At 33.6% G+C, this 21,188-nt stretch overlaps 1 protein-coding gene across 6 annotated transcripts in view; it reads right to left on the reverse strand.

The window, feature by feature from the left end:
• Positions 1-21,188, reverse strand: part of PRKACB (protein kinase cAMP-activated catalytic subunit beta) — a 110,192-nt gene that overhangs the window by 41,559 nt on the left and 47,445 nt on the right. Inside the window, exons 1-3 of one of the 6 annotated variants that reach the window (XM_045835347.1) lie at positions 14,195-14,219; positions 5,316-5,339; positions 3,632-3,655 (exon numbers count right to left, since the gene is read on the reverse strand). The exons of 2 other annotated variants lie outside the window; for them this stretch is intronic. In XM_045835347.1, coding sequence (XP_045691303.1) covers positions 3,632-3,655; positions 5,316-5,339; positions 14,195-14,204 — 58 coding nt within the window. In that variant the 5' untranslated portion in view covers positions 14,205-14,219. Of the gene's footprint in view, positions 1-3,631; positions 3,656-5,315; positions 5,340-13,590; positions 13,847-14,194; positions 14,220-21,188 lie in introns of those variants that run through there. 3 more of the 6 variants (XM_045835348.1, XM_045835350.1, XM_045835351.1) reach the window with 3 other exon arrangements.

Below are 21,188 nucleotides of genomic sequence, written 5' to 3' on the forward strand. Positions count from 1 at the left end.
CTAACTTTAAATGTACAGTGAAGTAAAGCAAATTCAAACCAAATGTTTATATAGTGATTAGCAATAGCCACATTGTTTTACAGATCTGCAGCTTGAAATTTTAGATTTGTTAAATGAGGAATCATTTTAAAAGATTCCTCCTTCTCATTGGCTTTCCACAAAGTTATTAACAATGATCTGTTTACATTCAACATCAGGTGTTTAAAAACACGTAATAGAGAAGAAATTCCAGACAGATAAAATGGCATAAACAATATGTACTCTTGCTCCCAGTTAGCTCTATGCAAGCAAAACCTAAATATACAATAAATAATTATTTTAGTCTTCTGTTCAGAAAGTTACCAATACTTCTCTGATATGTGAATCTGTAAATAAAGAATAACATAGCATAAGGTAGCATTTAAGTTATGGTCGAACAGTAAAAGGCATACAGAGGGAACCGAGAGCAGCGCCCGCCTGGCCTTTGTTTCAGACGTCCCAGTAGTGATGACCATGACAGTGGCGGGTGATGATGACAGTGAAAAGACAGAAGTGGAAGCGAGGTGCTCACAAATTCTGTGCCGTGATCATCTAACAATGTAGTACTATTAAAATGAGGCATTTGAAGATACACAAAATTATTCCCTTTTATCCCCAGTGTAGTACTTTTCCCAAAACACTGCTCCTAGACAAAGAGCTACTATTGGTATTCTAAATCTTCTGAGATTTCAAAATGGTGATGACAGGCACCAAGAGCAGACATTATTTAACTACTTTATATAAACTGTCATTTGTATTTTGCTGTTAAAATAGTCTCCGAATACCTCCTTTAGAAGGTTTGAGAAAAATAATTTTTAAAATTAGAATTTCTTTATTGTATGGAAATCTTATCCACCAAAACAACGAATCAAATAATTGCACCTAATTATGCAAAATGATCTAATTTCTCCTGGAGGTGGATTTGGGGGGTGGAAAATTCTTACACTTCCTTGAGTTTAGGATGATTTAAGTCATCCTACTTCTAAAAGTTAATGTACTTGTTACAATTGGTTTTATAAGTAAGATTTTATTTTTTGGGTCATGGAGCAGACACATCTGTGTATGGATGGCACTGATGTGGAAACAATGCCTATGACATAAATTAAAAACACAATTTATTGCTAAATGCAACTATGGCTTTTAAAAAACAACTTGTAATCCCCAAAATAGAAATCTGATTTAAAAATATATATTTTTAGTTATCTTCTATTTATAGAACTTGCATATCAAGTTGCAGAATAAACTCTCCAAGTTAACAGATAACTTGGAGACAAGGAAGAAATTGAAGTTTAAAAAAAAAATCCCCCAATATCTTCTTCTAGCTTCTCGTGTCACTTCCTGATCAGTAGATATGGAGTAAGAAAATGTGACTGGTCAAAGGAAGAACAGGCAATATTGGCCAATGATGGTAAGTTGAAGGACATTTCCTTTTCCCTACTTGGTGAATAAGCTAGAGGAAAAATTTCAGGTACTACTTAATCTTATTCACTAACAGGGTATTCAGGAAATTTGATAATATTCTCTGTACACATCGGTATTCCAAGTTTACTGGTAAGTAGCAATGTAAAAAGTAAAGAATGGTTCTCATAAAAGTCTTGTATAAAGTTATCAGAAATGGATATGAATCAAAGATTCATATCTTTTGGATATAAATCTTGTGAATTATTTCAATAAAGAGATTTCTTTTTAAAGGATAAGCATTAATTATAATGTCATTAAAGAGTTCCATGAAGAAAACTGTTCCTGAAGCACTTTTTGTCACATAAGTATGCACAGACACATGAAATCTCTCGTTTATAGGTGCACCATTTACATGCAAAGATGAACAAAGTTAACTCTTTGTAAACATATACATCTTGTAAATACAGATACCAAAAATAAAGTACTTCACAACATTATGGATTGTGAATAACTCCAAAACAACAGGCAGCCCAGAACTACATGTATTTGTTTTGAATTTTATTATTTTTAGACAGTAGTCAATTGAGCTTTCTAAATGCTTTTCTCTGGTTAGTTTTAATATTTATACCTACTGATATAAGGTGTTGGCAGCTAATTAATAAAGTAAGTGGTGGGGGAGACAGCCAAATTCAAACACTATGGCATATTTAATCCAGAGTTCCCTATAAAGCATATATTAAAAGTTCTCCCTTTTTTTTGGTTTTCTTACTGTGTTTTAATACGTAAGCTGTATCTATACTTTACCATTTACACCAATGCGATACCCTAAAAGAGTGCAGGTTTTGGAGCTTGAGGTACAACTGAATTAGAATGTGACTCTAATACTTCTTAGCTACACAATCATGGGTATCTATCTACAAAGCAGCTAACAATGATTAGGAAAAAATATCTTACAAAAGAATTTTTCTGCAAATATATTTTGTTTCGTATCGATTAATAATGGAGTGAACTAGCTACCACAAAAATGAGGACATACCACATATCAACACGATTTCTTCTCAGAAGTGTACTTCTGAGATAGTTGAGATTTCAACTATCTTTATTTTCCAAATGAACTTATTTTCTCTTCATTTAGTGTTAAAGGGTCTATCACACTGCGTTCTAAAGAAATCAGCCCATCAATGGAATCTCTACGTTCGCTGAGGCCTGGTTTGTACAAATGTTTACCCACATTCACGAGATGAAGCAAGCAGAAACTGCCAATTTCTATGCATTTCCACAAGTACATTAAAACACTTAATTCTTAGCACTTTCAAATTATTTTTGAATATGTTTATACATAGGACATAGTATAAGAATTAGATTACAAAGTTCATTTTAAACATTAGGAAATTTACTAAAAACTCAAGTATGGCACACTTTTATTTCACATTATTCATATAATTCTACAATAAATAAGAATGCTTTATTAATTATATTTAGTAAATTTATTTATTAGGTACTTTGGGTTCTGTGTTAAATCAACTGCATTACTGCTTATTATAAAAAGGTAATGCTGTTAGTCATGGCATCCAGTTAAGCATCTATTGCTTAAAAGAGGTTATCATTCGTATTTTGTAAGAAGAGTTTAAAAAATATTACTATACAGACTACAACTACTCCAGATGTTGAGTTCTCCAGTCTCCTTGTAACGAGATAAATGTCACCTCCATCTTTTACACCTCTTTATAATAAAAGCATGACATTATTTAACTTTTCTAATGGATGTTAGAAAAGTAGAAGAGACACAAACAGAAAAATAGAACAAAATACAATATAAACTTACTAGCATAAATACCCAATTAAATATCAGGTATTTTATTCAACATTTACAGTAGTATATTTTCTTTCGAAAACCACTCCTTAACCTAGGGTACCGAGTTTAAAGGGAGCATATTTGCCTGTCTCCCGCCTCATTGCACAACTCCCACTGCTGCGGCTCTGTGTTTGCTGTTTCTAAAACATCACTCAAGAAACTGTAATGTAAATCACTTTTATAGCGAAAACTTAACATAAAACTAAAGAAACCATTTCCTTCCTTAACTAAAATGTTTTATTAACTCAATATACCTTATAAAAACAGAACTTTTATGAGGAGCATAACAATTTGTAAACAAACAAATAAAAACCTTGGTATCATTTTTGTTAAATTAAAAAGTAGTTAGTTGCCTACCAGATACTTCTGAAGAGGAGCAAGCTTGTATCCAAAAAAAAAAAAAAAAAATTAAACAGTGATTAAATGACACTCATAAAAACAACACAGTAGCATGAAATCACTTATATACATTTTCTCAGATAATTAAACACAGAAGTAAAATAATAATGTAGAAACTTAATTATTTGACTGAACATATTCAGATAGGACATATAAAAATTAAATGGTAAAGAAATAAAATCAATAATTACAGTTTAGTGCTCAAATTGATACCATTTTAATTCTTCTTAAAACTGCTAACAAAACCTTTAACTTCTCATGGTAATAGTGCTAAAAATATTAAGTAGCATGTATTGCAGTACACATCCTGTAACTATTGCAATACTATCTCTGGACTTTTGCTATTTATTGACAATTCTACTGAGAAAAGAGACTCTGAATTATAACATTCTAACACCCTTCGGAAAGACATTAGTGTCTTTCAAGCATTTTATTTTCTTGGTGCTGGTTTAACAATCTTTTCAACATTTACTGAGTACTGTTGAGTGGTGCCAGAAACCAATGTAGGCTCTGAGAACTCTACAAAGAATAAATGCATCTCCACTATTTAAGGGGATGAGAACCTGACTGGGAGATACAACCATTATACTGGAATGTCACAAGGACAAGGATGAGAAAATTGTAAGGTGCTATGCAAGCTTGAAAGGGGAAATTCTTGGGTGGTAAAGGTAAGGCATCGCATCATTAAGCTTGAAGGATAGAGTTCCTTTGGCACATGACTTGATGAAGAAGACATCCCAGGCCTGGACAGTCTTGTATAAAAAGGCATGGAGGCAGAAGCATGGCTTACCCAGGAAGGGCACCTGACTTGTGATAGCTGCAGCACAAGGTATAGCGTACAGCAGCAATGGGAGGTGAGGTATAAAGGCAAGCAGGTGCCCTATCATGAAGGCAATTGTTTGCCATGGTGACACTTGTCAACATGTGGGGAGGAACAGAAGTAAACTGAGTTCCACAACTCAGTTTTCTTCTGGGAAACAGGAGGCAAAATCACTTGCTAAGGAAGAGGGGAGCCAGTGTAAGGAGAGATAGCTGGGGGTTTAGAGGCCAGAATATTTCAAACCCTGATGACTATGTAGTGAATAAGGGAAGGGGCTATTCCTCTAAACGTTTCTGTTAGGAAAGAGCAGATGTGAGGTAATAAAGCAATTATGTTTCTTAATAGCAACCTTTTTTGTAATCATAGTTCAAAGTTTTTTTACTGAACAGATTATAATTCACAGGCTCCCTAATCACTTTGTAATTAAATTATTTTCATCCTTTACCTTAATAAAAGTATTATTCTATTTAAAAATTATTTAGTGTGTATCAGAAAGCAAAAAACAAGATGGAAACTGATAAATTACGCCTGAAAATAATAAATTCTATCAATAAAGAACAGTAAAATCCCTTCCAAAACTTCTGTAAAAATGAAAATCTAGCCAAGAGTAAAATAGGTTTTTTTTTGCCTCCCTTACTTCAAACTTCCACCTCTTTTGAGCTCTACATTTGTTACTAAGAATATCCCCCCAAACACATGCTATACTACAAATATTTTCAGTAAACTAAATACAAAACATTCTAGTTGCCACAAAATTCCCTCATAAAAACCCAATTTATAGCAATCAAAGTAACAGAATTTTTGTAAAAGGTGGTGTCCTACCAGATGCTTCTGATGATTTGCATGCTTGAGCAAAAAGAATAAATTAAACAGATAAATAACACATACAGTAACAAGCCCAGAAGAAGTTATTCACCCATACATGTTCATTAAAATATTTACATACAGAAAAAGAATGAAAAATATTTGAGCATACAAATTCAAAAGTGTTTTATACAAGAATTACACACATTCTTTGGATATTTATTTGTCTATCTGTCTGTCTATCACATTCCATCCGTTTAATCCAAAGAGCAATTGTGTTCACTTTGCTGAAGGGATACTTTATGTGCTATGTGCTTCACCATCTTCAAACAAGTTCGGTCATAGCCTTAAAAACGATAGTGGGTACAACAAACTTTAATTACTGTAAATAAATCTGTGCAGTTCAGTGGATGGGACCTTAACTACTTTTGTTATTTAAGACATTAGTCATGCACAAAATTGCACATGAGTCTGGAATTTATATAGGCAATAAAAGCTACACTTCCTATTGTGACATTTATTTTACTTTTCTTTCCTCTCCTTATTCTCCCCACCCCCGTTCTTTATCAAGTCTTAATTACAAGTGAACAGTATAATTGACTAACTTTCACTAAACCATAGAAAACTTTTGGTGAAACATATATTAAAATGACCACATTATAAAAAGAAACACATTGACACTACCAGTATCTACATGGACAGATACACGATGAATCCATGGCACACTATTCACAACTAATTACATGTGCATGCTTTCTCTCCCAACTTGCTCTCTTTTAGCGATGCTGTGGATTTTCTAGGCCATTCAAACCATGTTTGATTGGAGATGTTCCCTATAGGATTTGGTAATAAAACTTAAACTAAATTTACAGTCATAAAACCAATGACCCAGGCAACCTTCAAAATTTTCTTTGAAATGCATTTTACTTCCATAATTGTTCACTGAGGCTTTTTCTCAGAGGAATAGTACATCTACCACATCATATGCTAAAGATTTTCCATTTGGTTCTAAATTCAAATATTCTGTCTTGCTGACAGACAGGATAGAAAGAGGAAATGGATCCCTCATGACAGGGTATACACGTTTGCAACTTGACCAGATAGCAGTAAGTAGATCTATATATGGTTATGCCAATTTATATCACCACCACATCTTGATGCTCCGTGTCCTCACAAAATGTCAGACTTTCTAATTTCTGCTAATCTAATGGCTATTCAATCATATCTTCTTGTTAAAGATTAGGTAAATATCTTTATAATTTTATCATTTTCCCTTAAAGGTCTCATTTATTAGATTTATACATAGGTTCTTAAGGGCTTGGTTGATTCTGCAAAAGGGAGATTTTCTGAAATTACTGTTTCTGTTTGTTGCCGATGTACAGCATTGTTGATGTTTGTATGTTGATCTTGTACCTGGCAACCTTGCCAGATTCTGTTATTAATTCTAAAACAGAATTCGTATGTTCTCTTAAATTTTCTATATAGAAAATCACATATCACTTGTAAATAATGACAATTTTGTTCCTTCCCATCTTTTTCTTGTCTTAATGTGCAGGTTATGGCTAACACTACAGAACAGAAAATAAGCATTCTTTTTCTATTTTTAACTTGAGAGAAAATGTTTCTAGTTTTCTTTTTCAACACTTGCCTTATAAAACTATACTAGACTCAAATAAATTTAAGAATATCTCCTCTTTTTCAATTCTTTGGAAGATTTTGTACAATACTGCAATTTTTGTTATTTGAATATTAGAATTTGACTGTAAAATAGTCCTGTCCTAATTTTAGTAAGTTTTGAGTAAGGCTTTTAACTGATTAAATCTTAAATAGGTAAAGTACTAGTCAGTTATTTTAACTGTTTTCCATGAACTGACCTTTGGCGCTCATGTATCTTCTTTACTTCTTATTCCACTGATTTTTGTTCATGTCTTTATTAGGTATTTTTTCTTTTGACTAACCATGTTGTGCTTTCTATAATTTGTTTACTTGAATACTTACATCATGAGTATCTTTCCCCTTTCTTAATATAAGCATTAAAAATCTTATCTCAGCCCTGGCTGGTGTAGCTCAGTGGATTGAGCGCGGGCTGTGAACCAAAGTGTCGCAGGTTTGATTCCCAGTCAGGGCACATGCCTGGGTTGCAGGCCATGACCCCCAGCAACCGCACATTGAGGTTTTTCTCTCTCTCTTTCTCCCTCCCTTCCCTCTCTAAAAAATAAATAAATAAAATCTTAAAAAAAAATCAACTAACCTTTAAAAAAAATCTTATCTCTAAATCCAATTTGGCTGCACCCCGAAAGTTTTGCTGCATAGTTGAATTTTAAATTTATATTGAGTTAATTCTTGACCTGTGAGTTATTTGAACCTTTTAGTTCTTCACATATAACATTTGTGTGTTTATTTGTTTAATTAGTCTTTTATTATTCATTAAACTTAACTGCTTTGTGATCAGACACCACAGCCTATATATCAATTCTTTAAAATATTTTGAATTTTTTAATTGTATTATCAATTCTGTGTTTTATATTTTTCTGTATATTCTCCAATAACTGAATTGGGCTTCTTTATATATATATATATATCTATAAATCTTATATATTTATAATTTTTCCTTCTAAATGGGTCAATTTTGTGTTACATATCTTGAGGTTCTGCTAAAGGTGCATACAATTTTTTCATAATTTGTATTTCTTTTTGATGTGATTATTGGTTTTAAATGGTAGTGTGTGTGACAAATCTACTCTCTGATATTCTTGGGAGGGTCTAATCCTGTTGTATCTGTCTAATATCATTTATAGATTTGTGTGCATGTGTGTTTGATTTTGGATTGTGAACTCAAAGTTCACAAAGATAGGTCCCAAAGTGGGGCCTTATCTAAAAAACCTGCAGGGCTTGACCAGAAGATGTTTTGTACTTTCCCGTCTGGCACCCTATCACAATGGTGTATTTTATCTCAGTGGTTTTCATCCGGTGTGCCACGGAACACTCATGTGCCACAAGCATTTTTAAAACACCTGACTGTCTAGCCAGGGGCACTGACCTCTTTTCCTCTAGACTGTCAAATTAAAAAAGTGACAACAACCAACACAACAATAGCTGTCCAGTGTGAATGAATCAAAATTATATCTATTTTTTTGTCAGATAAAAAAAATACAATATATTCTTTGGTGTGCTGCAGAATTTTAGTAATTAGTTTACATGTGCCATGAGATGAAAAGGCTGAAAATCTGTTTTATCTTATTGGCAATTCTAGACCACACAATTAATATAGATTAACACCTGAAATGTACTGGAGGAGAGGCAATTGATTATAAACTCTCAGGAGAGGCATCGCACACCACGAATGCACCCCCCCCCCGCCCCCCCGCCCCGTCACTAGAAATTCAAGCCCGGAACTACAAGCTTCCTTATTTTCTCCCTGTGTCAGTGGAGAGGTTTTAATTTCTAATCTATTCTCTTACTGATGATGTAATCCTTTGAGGATCCTGGCTTTATATAGGGGTCTAAGAAATCCCATGTTGCATGGATCAAAGAAATTGTATTCTGTCTCTGTGAGCCATTTAAAAACCAAACTCATTTAGTTACCAAGGTATGAAAATCTCCTTGGAGTAGTCAAAGTATGCTCTCCCTTGTAGTTCTGCTTTTCACTTACCATTTCACTTTTTGCACACTGGGGCTTCATATTGTGTTCTTGTAAGTTCAGGCATTCATTTAAAGGGATGCTTGCTATATTTTATTCTGCATTTCTAGGTGCTGTTCAATCTTCATTAATTTTTGCTCTAAACGAATTTTCTAATTATCTAGTCTCTAATTTCTTTATTTCCCCTCACCCAAGGATATGTTTATTGATTTTTTTTTTTTAAGAAAGACAGGAAGGGAGAGAGAGAAACACTGATCAGTTAGTTGGCTCTCACACATACCCTGACCGGGGATCACACCCACAACCTAGGTATGTGCCCTGACCAGGGACCGAACCTGCAATTTTTTTCTTGATGTATAGGACAATGCTCCAACCAACTGATGCACTCAGCCAGGGCTGGATTTCTTTTTTCTTTACAAGGCAAGGTTTGTGTTAAGTGTAAGATGCAAAGATACCTGAATGTTTGTGAAATTCACTTTATCCTTGAAGTTCAACACTTCCATCAGGATATATTTAGCTGTTGGGTTTTCTTTGCTAATCTTTGTCAAACACAATGAGCTCTTTCAATCTAATGATTCAAGTTTTTCTTCAACTATGAAGTTTTCCTGAATCATACATATATTTTGTTGTTGCTTCTCTTCTATGAGTCATTTTCTGTCCTTTGGGAATGCTACCCATTCCATTTGTAGAGTCTCCTACTTTTATCTAACATGATTTTCACTCATCATTTCTATCCTGTCCATTTCCCCTCTATTTTCATTTTTCTTAAGCTAGTTCTTCACATCATTAATTTCCTTTCTGCAGTGATTACTTCAATCTTTACTGCCTCTAATGCTGCTTTATATTCTCCAAATGCCAGGTTCATTTTCTTATAATCTTATCTTATATCATTACTGCTTCTTTTCTATTTCTGCCTCTTAACCAGCTCTCTTTTCATTCTAGCCACTTGTGTTATCTTATCTTTCTTGTCTTATTTCATAAATCCCATGTTCAGTTGAAAATTTTAAGAATTCAACAGAGAGGCTGTCTATAATTTCTTATTTTTTAACCCTCCCGCACAAATATTTTCTAGACATAGGTTCCACTCTCCTCCAATGAAGGCTGTGATTTTTATCCTTTAAAGACACACCATCTCTTTCATAGGCTCCATGTTGTTGCTTTTCTTGTTTATTCATTCATAAACAATGAGAAGCCTTTCAAAACTTTACATTTTGTTCTCTCCCAATAAAGTGGATCCTCTCATCTCCTATTAGGATGTGTCAGAATCAACTTCTCAGATCTTTTAGTTGATACATATTTACATTATCAGTAAAATAATACAGTGACTTTCCAAAATGGGAACGAAGCCAAAGCATCCCTTAATAGTGGTGATACCCATCCACTTCAAGGAAGGGCCCTCTCACATCTAGAAGAAGGAAAACCACTTCTTCCACTTGGAATAGCCTAACAAATGTTTGGTTGTCCCATCCTAACTATTTTAAGTAAAAGTAATCAGTATATTGGATCTGCCGCTTCTCTTCCTAACAGTCTTTCTTATAAGCCTCATCCCTCTAAGTTAGTGAGGGCAAAACTACTGTTTATTTCTTTTCCATGAAGCAAGCTTCTCAAAGTAAAACTGTTAGTTAAAGTTTGGTGTCTAATTATCAGTCTGACATTGTACATTTCTGGGCAAGTATCCTTTAATTTCAGAACTAATACACTGTTTTCCCAGTTTTGTGTTCTCTCATATTCGGTCAAGACCTAGAAACAGGAATTAAGTGCTCGTGCTTAATAATGTTCTGTAATTTGCAAAATTTAATGCCTTTTTTTGACATTTGCCCTCAACTACAGGTAGACCAGCCAGAGTTCTCATCTGGAATGTTGGTATAATGATGCTAGTTATGTTTCAGTAAGCATCATAAACCAAAAAGAAATAAAAAATTAAAAATGGCCAATATTTTTCATTGATAATATTAACAAAAGTGTTCAAATATGTAAGAAATGAATAATATTTAGTTATTCACTTATACTACAAGAATTTGAGTTTATTGCTGTTTGGGGGACAAAGGTAACTACTGAAAACACACAGATCAACATGGCACTCCCTGACTTAAGTTCAAAGGTTGGAGATTGGAAACTGACATTCTGATATATAATTTCAATATAATATAAACAACTGTTACAGTTTCCAAGCTTGCTTTGGGCATACAGGGGGAGCATCCAACTCTATAAAGTCAATGAGAGAGGCACTAAGCATAGGTGATTTTCAGAACTTTTATGATATGATATAAATACAGAAAGGTAGCAAGGAATAATAATATGTAGGATAATATAGCTATATCAGAATTTTATGAGAGATGCAAATAAAGCCAGAAAGGTTGGTCATTGATCTTATATGCCCTACTAAGGAACTGAACCTTTATCTGAGGGACAACAGGAGTAACTAAAATTTCATGCTGGGTTAAGAAATGGGTATATCTACATTTTAAAAATGGTAGCATAGAAAATGGTTGAAAGCATATAAAACTAAAAGCTAGAGGCAGTGAAGCAGTTACTGCAATAGGATTGAGAAGCTACACAATGCTGATCTAAAAGCATTCCCAGTGCCAGTGAGACTGGAGAAAACAGGGACTTCTGAGACATTTCTGACGTAGGCTCAACAGAAACTAATGATGGCGTGAGTGTTTGGAGGTAAGATACAAGCTAAGAATGACCATGAGGCTTATGTTTTCGGTTCCTGCAGGGGCAATGAGATCATTAACAAAAATCAAAATCAATGAAAAAGGAGCAGACTTGGGATGAAAAGAGGGAATTCACTTTTGAACTGAATGTTCAGGAAACGAATGAAGATGTGAGCATGGATGAAATCATTCAGAAGGAATGTAGCTTTAAAAGAGGGACAAAGGTAGATTCCTAAGAAAACTAATACTTACTAGTCAGGAAGGAGAAAAGGAATAGCTCTTTAAATAAAAGAGTACCACATGCACTACCACATGTATAGTTATAGACTTAGCATCTACTTATGTTTACAAACAGAACCACACTCCATTTGTAATGTTCCACATTTTGAAATGGCTAAATATTTCACCAATTATAACATGAATAAAAATCAAACAATCCTGAAAAAGTCAGAATGTCTAGTTATGATTACTCTTCCTCTAGTAGAAAGGGCTATAAAGATATGCCAATATGATCAAGTATATCAAATTCTATTTGACTAATTTACACTTTCTTGAAAGAAAATAAAGCAATAAAGAAGCAGCAACAATTTTCTTCAGCTAAAACCAACACTTCCAATTGTCAAACCTCTATAACACTTCAGTGGTTACTTAAGATTCTGTTATACACTGAACTTTAAAAAGAGAAAATACATATTGACCAGATTCAGAGAAATCTAATATTTTAAATATGATTACTGGGTATATGCAATTTTGATACTCATAGAAATCTAAGAAATGTTAACATGTTGACTTTGTAATATTAGCCCAAATTTAAAGTGCTAGATCAGAAACATCAATCTAACAGGATAATAACAATAATTCTTAATATCTTGCATATAAAATTGGTCATTTAATATCTAATATCATTCTCTAAGCAAACATTTAACAGTGTGGATGACGCTTACGTTTATACTGTAGCTGAATAAAAAGTGTTTATTGGCAATAATGAGATGATCTTCAGTTATGAAAGAAAGGTTCCTTTATTTTGAATTCTATCTTTGTACAGCAAAAATTCAACTCTCTCAGGTTCTGAATTCCAATTCCAAATCTTTTAAGTGTAAATTATAGACTGTTATAAGAAAAACCATATAACACTTCCTTTAAAAATCTGATTCAAAGGTTAACTTATCAATATTCTCTTTTCTAGTTAAGCACAAAGATACTAATGAATTATGCTCTAAGCAAATATTTCTCACACTAACAACAGGATATCTATTTTTAGCTGCAGGTTTGGCTTAAAGTGAATAGCTTTTACCCTATCATAAACTGCAGCATATATGATAGTATATATTCTCAAAAAACATTTTTGGATTTTTTTTTAAATAAGTCATGTTATAAAAAGAAAAATGAAATCAATTATCACAGTAGTACTTATTCTAATAAATTATTTTCCCCAAACTATTATATCTAAACAATTTAACAAAGCCTCCAAAAACAAAATATATTTATTTCATCACTAAATCTGTTTCTCAATGAACTGTTTATAAAGGCAATGAATACGTCAATAAAATTTTGCCAATGTCTTATTCAAGATATTTTAATATTTTATATAATCAAAAAGAAGCCACAGAAATTAGTATTAGAATGACATAGCTAATAAAAAAAGTTTATCTTCAGGATCAGATACAAAAAAAAATGCCTCTTATCCTGGTGGGTCTTTCATTCACTAATTTATAATACAATAACAACAGTACCTAATAAGTATAACAAATCAAACCTAAAGAAATTTAGGAGCTGATTACTGGCATTGACTATTAATAGTGTTAACTCTTCAACAGTACTTAACGGATTTTAAAAGCAAATTAGTATAATGCCTAAATGCAAAAGCATCAACAGAAAACGTAATTCACTGAAGCTCTGGCTTTACAACTGCTCCTTTGAAATATATTTTTCCTCCTTTGGTTAAACATTTCTAAAAAATACATAGCTGCAGAGTCTCAGAGAGCATACTTACCACTCATGATGAAAACCAACCTTTCCAAAACATATTGCTCAAAACAACAATCCAGCAGCAAAGGGAGTTATGCTAATCTCTAGAGGTAGAAGCCTATGGTGTAAACACACACACTGGAACATGCAGCACACAGCAAATGAAAAGAGCTTTCTTTTGTTTTAGAAAGCAAAGCCCCTAGAAGCAAAGCATAACTGCCCAGCACGAGATATCACTAGTAAACATCAAATTAATGCCAATGATATGTATATATATATATATATAGCTAGATTTAATTTCCTTCAAGCTAGTTACCCTAGCTTCCTTCATATACCACTAGAACAACTCAAAATGGCAGAGAGAAAATATCCGAACCAGGATGTATAAGATGTTCTCAATTATATCAGCATGAGTTGTTACCACGGCAACATTAGACCAGAATTATCGGTTCACTTGTAACCATGGAGTAGCTTTTCTGAAGCTTTAATCAAACAAGACAAATAAAATGCCTCTTTATTTTAGAGCCACATGATTTTAAAATTACCACATTTCTTAAATTTAAGCACCTATCTATCCTCCTTACATGTTTCAAGATATAAAAAAAATGCTCTTTTCCTCCAATACTCACACAATCCCATGTCGAACCTGGCAAGGAACAAACAGCAGAATGATTGCACCTAAACGTCTTTCAATCACACCAGCTCTTACTGCTAGCCGTGGACCTCACTGATATTAAAATGCTGTGTGCTGTTGCTAGTGACTATTGGCAATGAATCTTATTGCCCAGATCGCTGATAGCTTTCATTTTTCATGAGCCAGAAAGCTATACTGCAGCACAAATGTTAACCATTTAAACATTCTGTATTATGGACAAGACAAAATATAATTCTTTATATTTTTATTTGTAGAGGGGATCTTAAAATAACTTATTTATAAACTTGCATTAAATTCAGCATTACAGTGTCAAATGCCACATAGGTAGTTTTCAAAAGAGGGGGGATACACAAAAAAGTTACTGGCAATCATTGTTGAAGTGTACATTTCCTTACATCAAACAGGATTAAAATTGTATAGCAAGACAGATGGTATGGCAAGGTGGGCAGACTGGATAAAATGGTGAACAGACTTTTCGGACTCCTAGAGTCCTAAAATTTGTACCAAAATGGTTCAAATGATCCACAGAATGGTGCCGTTCACTTCAGCAAGTGAACTCGCCATTGTAAAAGTTGTCAGTGAGACGGGACTTTCACTGATGGGAGAGTAAGTACATCAGCAAATCTTCTCCCCAAGAGGCAACTATAACATTGGACAAAATTGTCAAAAACAACTTCATAGCTCTGGAAATTCAGCAATCACAAATGATGTATTGAGAGGCATTTATTCATGAAAAACTGCTGAAGTCTGCATAAGAACGGTAGGGCCCTGTGGTGGTCTTGCCTGGTGCTGTCCCTCTTCCCCCACAGCTAGTTTAGTACGTTACTCCTTCCTCTCAGGGTGGGGGAGGCCATGACCACAAGCAGCTTTACTGCCATGGAGGGCTGACTTGATTTGGAGAGGAGGCCAACCCTGCCCACGCCCGCGCCCGCCCGCCTCCCCCGGCCCCGCAATAAGTGATACTATCAATTAAAAAAAACCAAATTGCAGGATAAGAACAGGGAATTGTCCAGCTTTGGCAGTCTGAAGTACGGTTTTGGTTGGGGTGAGCAGCAGACTGGTGGTCTAGCAAGAAATTAACAGAAAATGGACATCAGAGAGGCAGAGAGGGCCCAGACAAACTCTCCGAATATCCTCAGATTCCTGAATGACAAGAAAGCTGTCCCACAGGGGAAACCCAGGAGAGCCCAGCAGAAAGTTATAGCTGGTATAAACTTTAAAGTTGCCTGAAACCTGAATGTGTTTCTCCACCCACACTGTTCCATCAGCACAGACTGGCTCAAAGTATATGAGTACAACCCTTGGTCAATCACTGACTAACAACAAAACTATGCAGACACAGGGTAGTCCCTAGCAGAGAATTCAGCAGCCAGACACCATGGGAAATGCAGTCTATAGATTAAAACAAAACAAATACCCTTCAGGGAAGAAAAAAGTCAGAAACCAGAGCTGCTAAAAATATTATTTTAAAATGTCAATTTTTTACACAAATATTATATAACCCATGAGTAGGAAAAAGGCAGTCAATAGAAAATGTCTTGGAATGGGCTCAGATATAGAATTTAGCAGTCAAAAGATTTCAAAAACAATTATTATAAATATATCAAAAAATAAAAGGAAATTGTGTTTAAGGAATTAAAGGAAAGTATGATGGCAATGATATAACAAAGATTTAATATAGAAAGAAAAACTATTCAAAAACCAAATTATAGACAAAAAACAAAAATTATAGACTTGAAAAGAGACAAACAATCTTGAAAGATGCAAGAGAAAAATGACTAATCATATAAAAAGAAACAACAATACAATTAATCATGAATTTAACATAAATAAGAGTGACGAGGAGGCAGTGGAATGATATACTCAAAGTACTAGAAAAAAACAGAGACAAACTAGTTTACAACAATTCTCTATCTGGGAACACTATCCTTCAAAAACTAAGGTGAAATACAGAATTCCCAGATAAACAACAACTGAGGATATTTGTTAAGCAGAAATACTTAAGAAAGTCCTTCAGGCTAAAAGAAAATGACATGATACTAGACAAGATTCAAGTTGACAGGAATAAGTGAAGAGGACTGGAATGGTAAACAGGGGAGTAGAAGGTTATGGAAAGCCCTGGCTGGGTGGCTCAGTTTGTTGCAGTGTCGCCCTGTACAGCAAGAGGTTGCAGGCTTGATCCACAGTCAGAGCTGGTACAGGAAGCAACTGATCCATGTTTCTCTCTCACACTGATGTTTCTCTCTCTCTCTCTCTCTCTCTAAAATCAATAAACATATCCTTGGGTGAAAATTTTTTAAAAAGATTATAAAAATACATATTTTTATGTTTTCTTATCTTAATTTCTTAAAAGGCTTAACATTTTAAGATAAGGTAATTATAACACGGCATTGTTAGGTTTATACAAATGTATGTAATATATGTAAAAATGAGACAAAATTATAGAAGAAATTGAGCTATACGAACTCAAAGTAGCTATACTTTACTAGAATTAAGTGTAGTACTATTCTAAAGGAGATTGTGATAAGATAAAATACATATTATAACAACTAAGTGAACTATTAAGAAAATACTTTTAGCTAGTTAAAAAATCAAAGAATTAAAATGAAACCCTATAAATATTTATTTAACAAAAAATGGAATAACAATAGCAAAACCTATAAAATACACAGAAAACAAACAGCACAATGGAAGATAACTGTACTACAAGTGAGTGGAATAAATATAGATTAAGATGCAGTAATTATCAGACTGGATTTAAAAAAGTAAGGTTCAAGTATATGCTGTCTACAGGACTCACACTTAAGAGTTAAAAATATAAATAAGTTGAAAGTAAAAAGAGAGAAAAAGATATATCATGCAAACAGTAACCATAAGACAGCGGGAGCAACTATATGAGTACAAAGCAGACTTTAAACACAAGAAATATTACTAGAGACAGAAAGGACATTTCATAATGACAAAATGGCCAATACATCTGAGACCACTAACAATTTGAGAGAGACTGAATACAAGAGTCCCCAAAATACTGAAACAAAAATGACAGAATTTAAAGAACTAGATAATTCAAAACTGTAGTTGAAGATTTCAATATCCCTTTCTCAATAATTCATGAAAAAAACAGAAAAATCAGCAAGGATAATACCATCAGAACTGGACATTTATAATACATAGCACCTTCTCAACAGAATATACATTCTTTTCAAGCACACATGGAAATTCTCCATATTAACCATATACTAAGCAATATAACAAATCTCAATTAATTTGAAATGATTAAAAAACCACTCAAAATGTGTTCTCTGATCATAGCAGAAATAAACTAGGAATCAACAACAGAGAGAAATTTTCCCCAAATATTTGGATTTAAAACACAAAGAAATCCCAAAGAGAATGACAAAATATTTTGAACTGAATGGGAAAAAACCTACAGGGAATCATCATTTATGAGATATAGATAAAGCAGAGCTTAGAGGGAAATTCATAGCTTTAAATACCTATATTAGAACAGGTCTCAGATCAATCATTGAAACTCCCATCATAAGAAACTCAAGAAAGAGGAGCAAATAAAACCAAGACCAAGAAGAAGATCAGAGCAGAATTCAATAAAATAGAAAAACAACAGAAAAAAATAAGTTCAAAAGTCTTACTGATAAACATTTAGCTAGACAGACCAAAAACTAAAACAAAACATGACAAAATAAGACAGAACAGAGAAATAACTAATTACCATATTAGAAGTGAAAAGACAGCATCACCACTGACACTAAAGAATTAAAATAATGGGGGGGGGAAGGGTTTTCAGGAACATGTATGAAGGACACATGGACAAAAACCAAAGGGGAGGATCAAGGTTGGGAAGTAGGGATGGCTGGGGGATGGAAGGAAATGGAGACAACTGTACTTGAACAAAAATAAAAAAATTTTTTTAAAGAATTAAAAGGATTGTAAGTGGATACTATGAACAATTTTATGCCAATTAGATAACTTAGATAAAATGGAGATATTCATAGAAGGACGCAAATTACCAAAAGAACCCAAGAAGAAACAGAAAGTCTGAAAAGACCTACAAAAAATGAAAATATTGAATTAGTAATAAAATTTTGTTCCACAAAGCTTAGGTCCATATGGCTTCCATGGGGAACCCTATAAAACATTCCAAGATATACCCACCAATCCTACAAAAACTCTCCGGATATAGAGGAGGATGGAATACTTCCCAACTTATTCTATGACTGACACCAAACTTGGACAAAGATCAAAAGAAAACTACATAAACTGGTGCAGCCACTATGGAAAATAATATAGAGGTTCCTCAAAAAATTAATAGAGTTACTATATGACCCAGTAACTTCTCTTCTGTGTATCCACCCCCCAAATTTGAAAACATTTATTTGTAAAGATGTATGTACCCCTATGTTCACTGCAGCATCACTCACAGTGGCCAAGAAATAGAAACCACTGAGGCATCCTTCAATAAATGATTGGATAAAGACATGGTATTGCGTGTATATATATATATATATATATATATATATATATATATATATATGAATAAATAATGGAATACTACTCAGCAATAAGAAAAGATGTTTCCTTTTGTGACAATACAGATGAATCTTGAAAATATCATGCTAAGTGAAATAAGTCAGATGGAAAAAGTCAATAGCCATAGGTTTCACTCATATGTGGGATATAAATCTGGAAGCAAAAAATGAACACCAGACAAGCAGACAAACAAAAACCTAATAGACACAGACAACAGTATGTGGTTACCAGAGGGAAGGGAGTTGAGGGGAAGACAGCAAAGGGTAAAGGGGGTCAATATATGGTGACAGAAAGGGGTTTCACTTTGGGTGGTAAACACTCAATGCAATATACAGGTGATGTATTCTGGAAGTTATAGAAATTATTGAAACCTACATAATTTCATTAGCCAATGTCACCCCAATAAGTTTAACTTAAAAGTAAATAAATAAGTAAATAAGAAAATTACAGACCAATACATCACAATGCAAAAATATTTATCAAAATATTAGCAAACATAGTACACCAGTATATAAAAAGGATTATATACCATGATCATGTGGGATTTATCCCAGGAAGGCAAGATTAGTTCAACTCTGAAAATCAATTAATAGAATGTACCATATTATGGAATAAAAAACAAAGCCACATAATCACCTCAATATATTTAGAAGAAGCATTCAGAAAACCCAATACCTGTGATAATACCTCTTAACAAACTAGGACTAGAATGAGACTTCCTCAAGCAGATAAAAGCCATGTGTGTTTGTGTGTGCATGGTGGTGGGGGATGGGTACAACTTACATCATAAATGTAAGGTGTGGGCAAAAGCAGGTTTACAGTTGCCCCACAAATAAATAATACAATAATTAATAGATATTAACAGAAGAGTAAACTATGTTTTGTGTACTCCCAACTGTAAACCTCCTTTGGCCTACCCCTGTATAATGGTGAGAGACGAATGCTTTCCCTCAAAGACTGGGAGTAGGGCAGGATGTCTGCACTTACCACTTCAAAGCACCTTTGTACTGGAGGTTCTAACCAGTGCAGTGACTTAGAAAAACAGATATTAAAGGCATAAAGATTGATAAGAAAAAAATAAAACTGTCTATATTTGTGGACAACATAGGTCTATACATAGAAAATTCTATGGCATCTACAAAGAATCTACTAGAACTAAAAAGTAAGTTTATCAACATTACAGGACGTAAGACCTAATATACAAAAATCTGTAACATTTTAACATAGTAGGAACAAACAACCCAAAAATGAAATTAAGAAACAACTTCATTCACAATGGTATTAACAGAAATAAAATTCTTAGGAATCAATTTAACGAAACTTGCTTATTAGAGAAATACAAACTGAAAACCACAATGAAATATCAATTCACACACACGAGAATAGCTGTAATAAAAAGGACTCCTGGTACCAAGTATTAACAAGGAAGTGAAGAAACTGTAACCCCAACAGCAAGAAGGCAAGATGGTAAACCCACTTAGGAAAAAAAAAAGAAAACAAAACTGGAAGTTAAAAAGATAAACATAAACTTACCACATGACCCAGCAATTCTACTCCTAGATATGTACTCAAGAGAAATGAAAGCATATGTCCACTAAGTCTTGTATATAAATGTTTGTAGCAATGTTTTGCAAATAAGCTCAAACTAGAAACAATCCTTTAAATTTATCGATTGCTGAGTTGATAAACAGAATGCATTATATACAAACAACATGGTATAATTCAGCAGTAACACAAGGAACCAACTATGGAAATGCTATGTAACATGGGTGAATATCAAAAGGCAATTCTAAGTACAAAGAGACGGAAACAACAGAATGCATACTACATAATTCCATGTATACAAAATGTCCAGAAAAGAAGTCTGTAGGGAGAGAAAACAGGTCCGAGTTTGTCTGAGGTTGAGGTAAAAGTGGAAATTGATTGCAAAAGGGTACAAAAGAAATTTTGAGGCAGTGGAAATATTCCAAAACTGAATTGCAGTGACAAGTGAACAATTCTATGAATTTATTGTTAAACTTATCAGTAATTATACACTTACAGTAAGTTTTATGATATGTAAATTATACTTCAATTAAAAAAAGTTGTAAAGTGCTTCTCTACCTAGTTAGAGACAGTTGGCTTCAAGCAGACCTTTACTATGGGGAAGAATCACTGCCGTGGACAACTTAATTGCATAGATGTAAGGCTGGTAGGCATCCATCACCTTGGGGGAATGCTCTAACAAAATTAGTCTTATGAAGATGGGTCAAGGCTGTTCCTTCCCAATACCCCATAGTATTGACATCATATCCTCAGAGTACTTTTTTGGACAATATCTTATCTTTTAAGAATGCTAAATTTTCATATTTTCAAAAATTTATGTGTTATTTTCTTATGATAAAATAATCTTTTGCTCCTGAGTCTGAAAATGCTATTCA

The sequence above is a fragment of the Phyllostomus hastatus genome, unplaced genomic scaffold (genome assembly GCF_019186645.2).
Source record: "Phyllostomus hastatus isolate PE091 unplaced genomic scaffold, TTU_PhHast_1.1 phas_contig_209, whole genome shotgun sequence".
Lineage (NCBI taxonomy): Eukaryota > Metazoa > Chordata > Mammalia > Chiroptera > Phyllostomidae > Phyllostomus > Phyllostomus hastatus.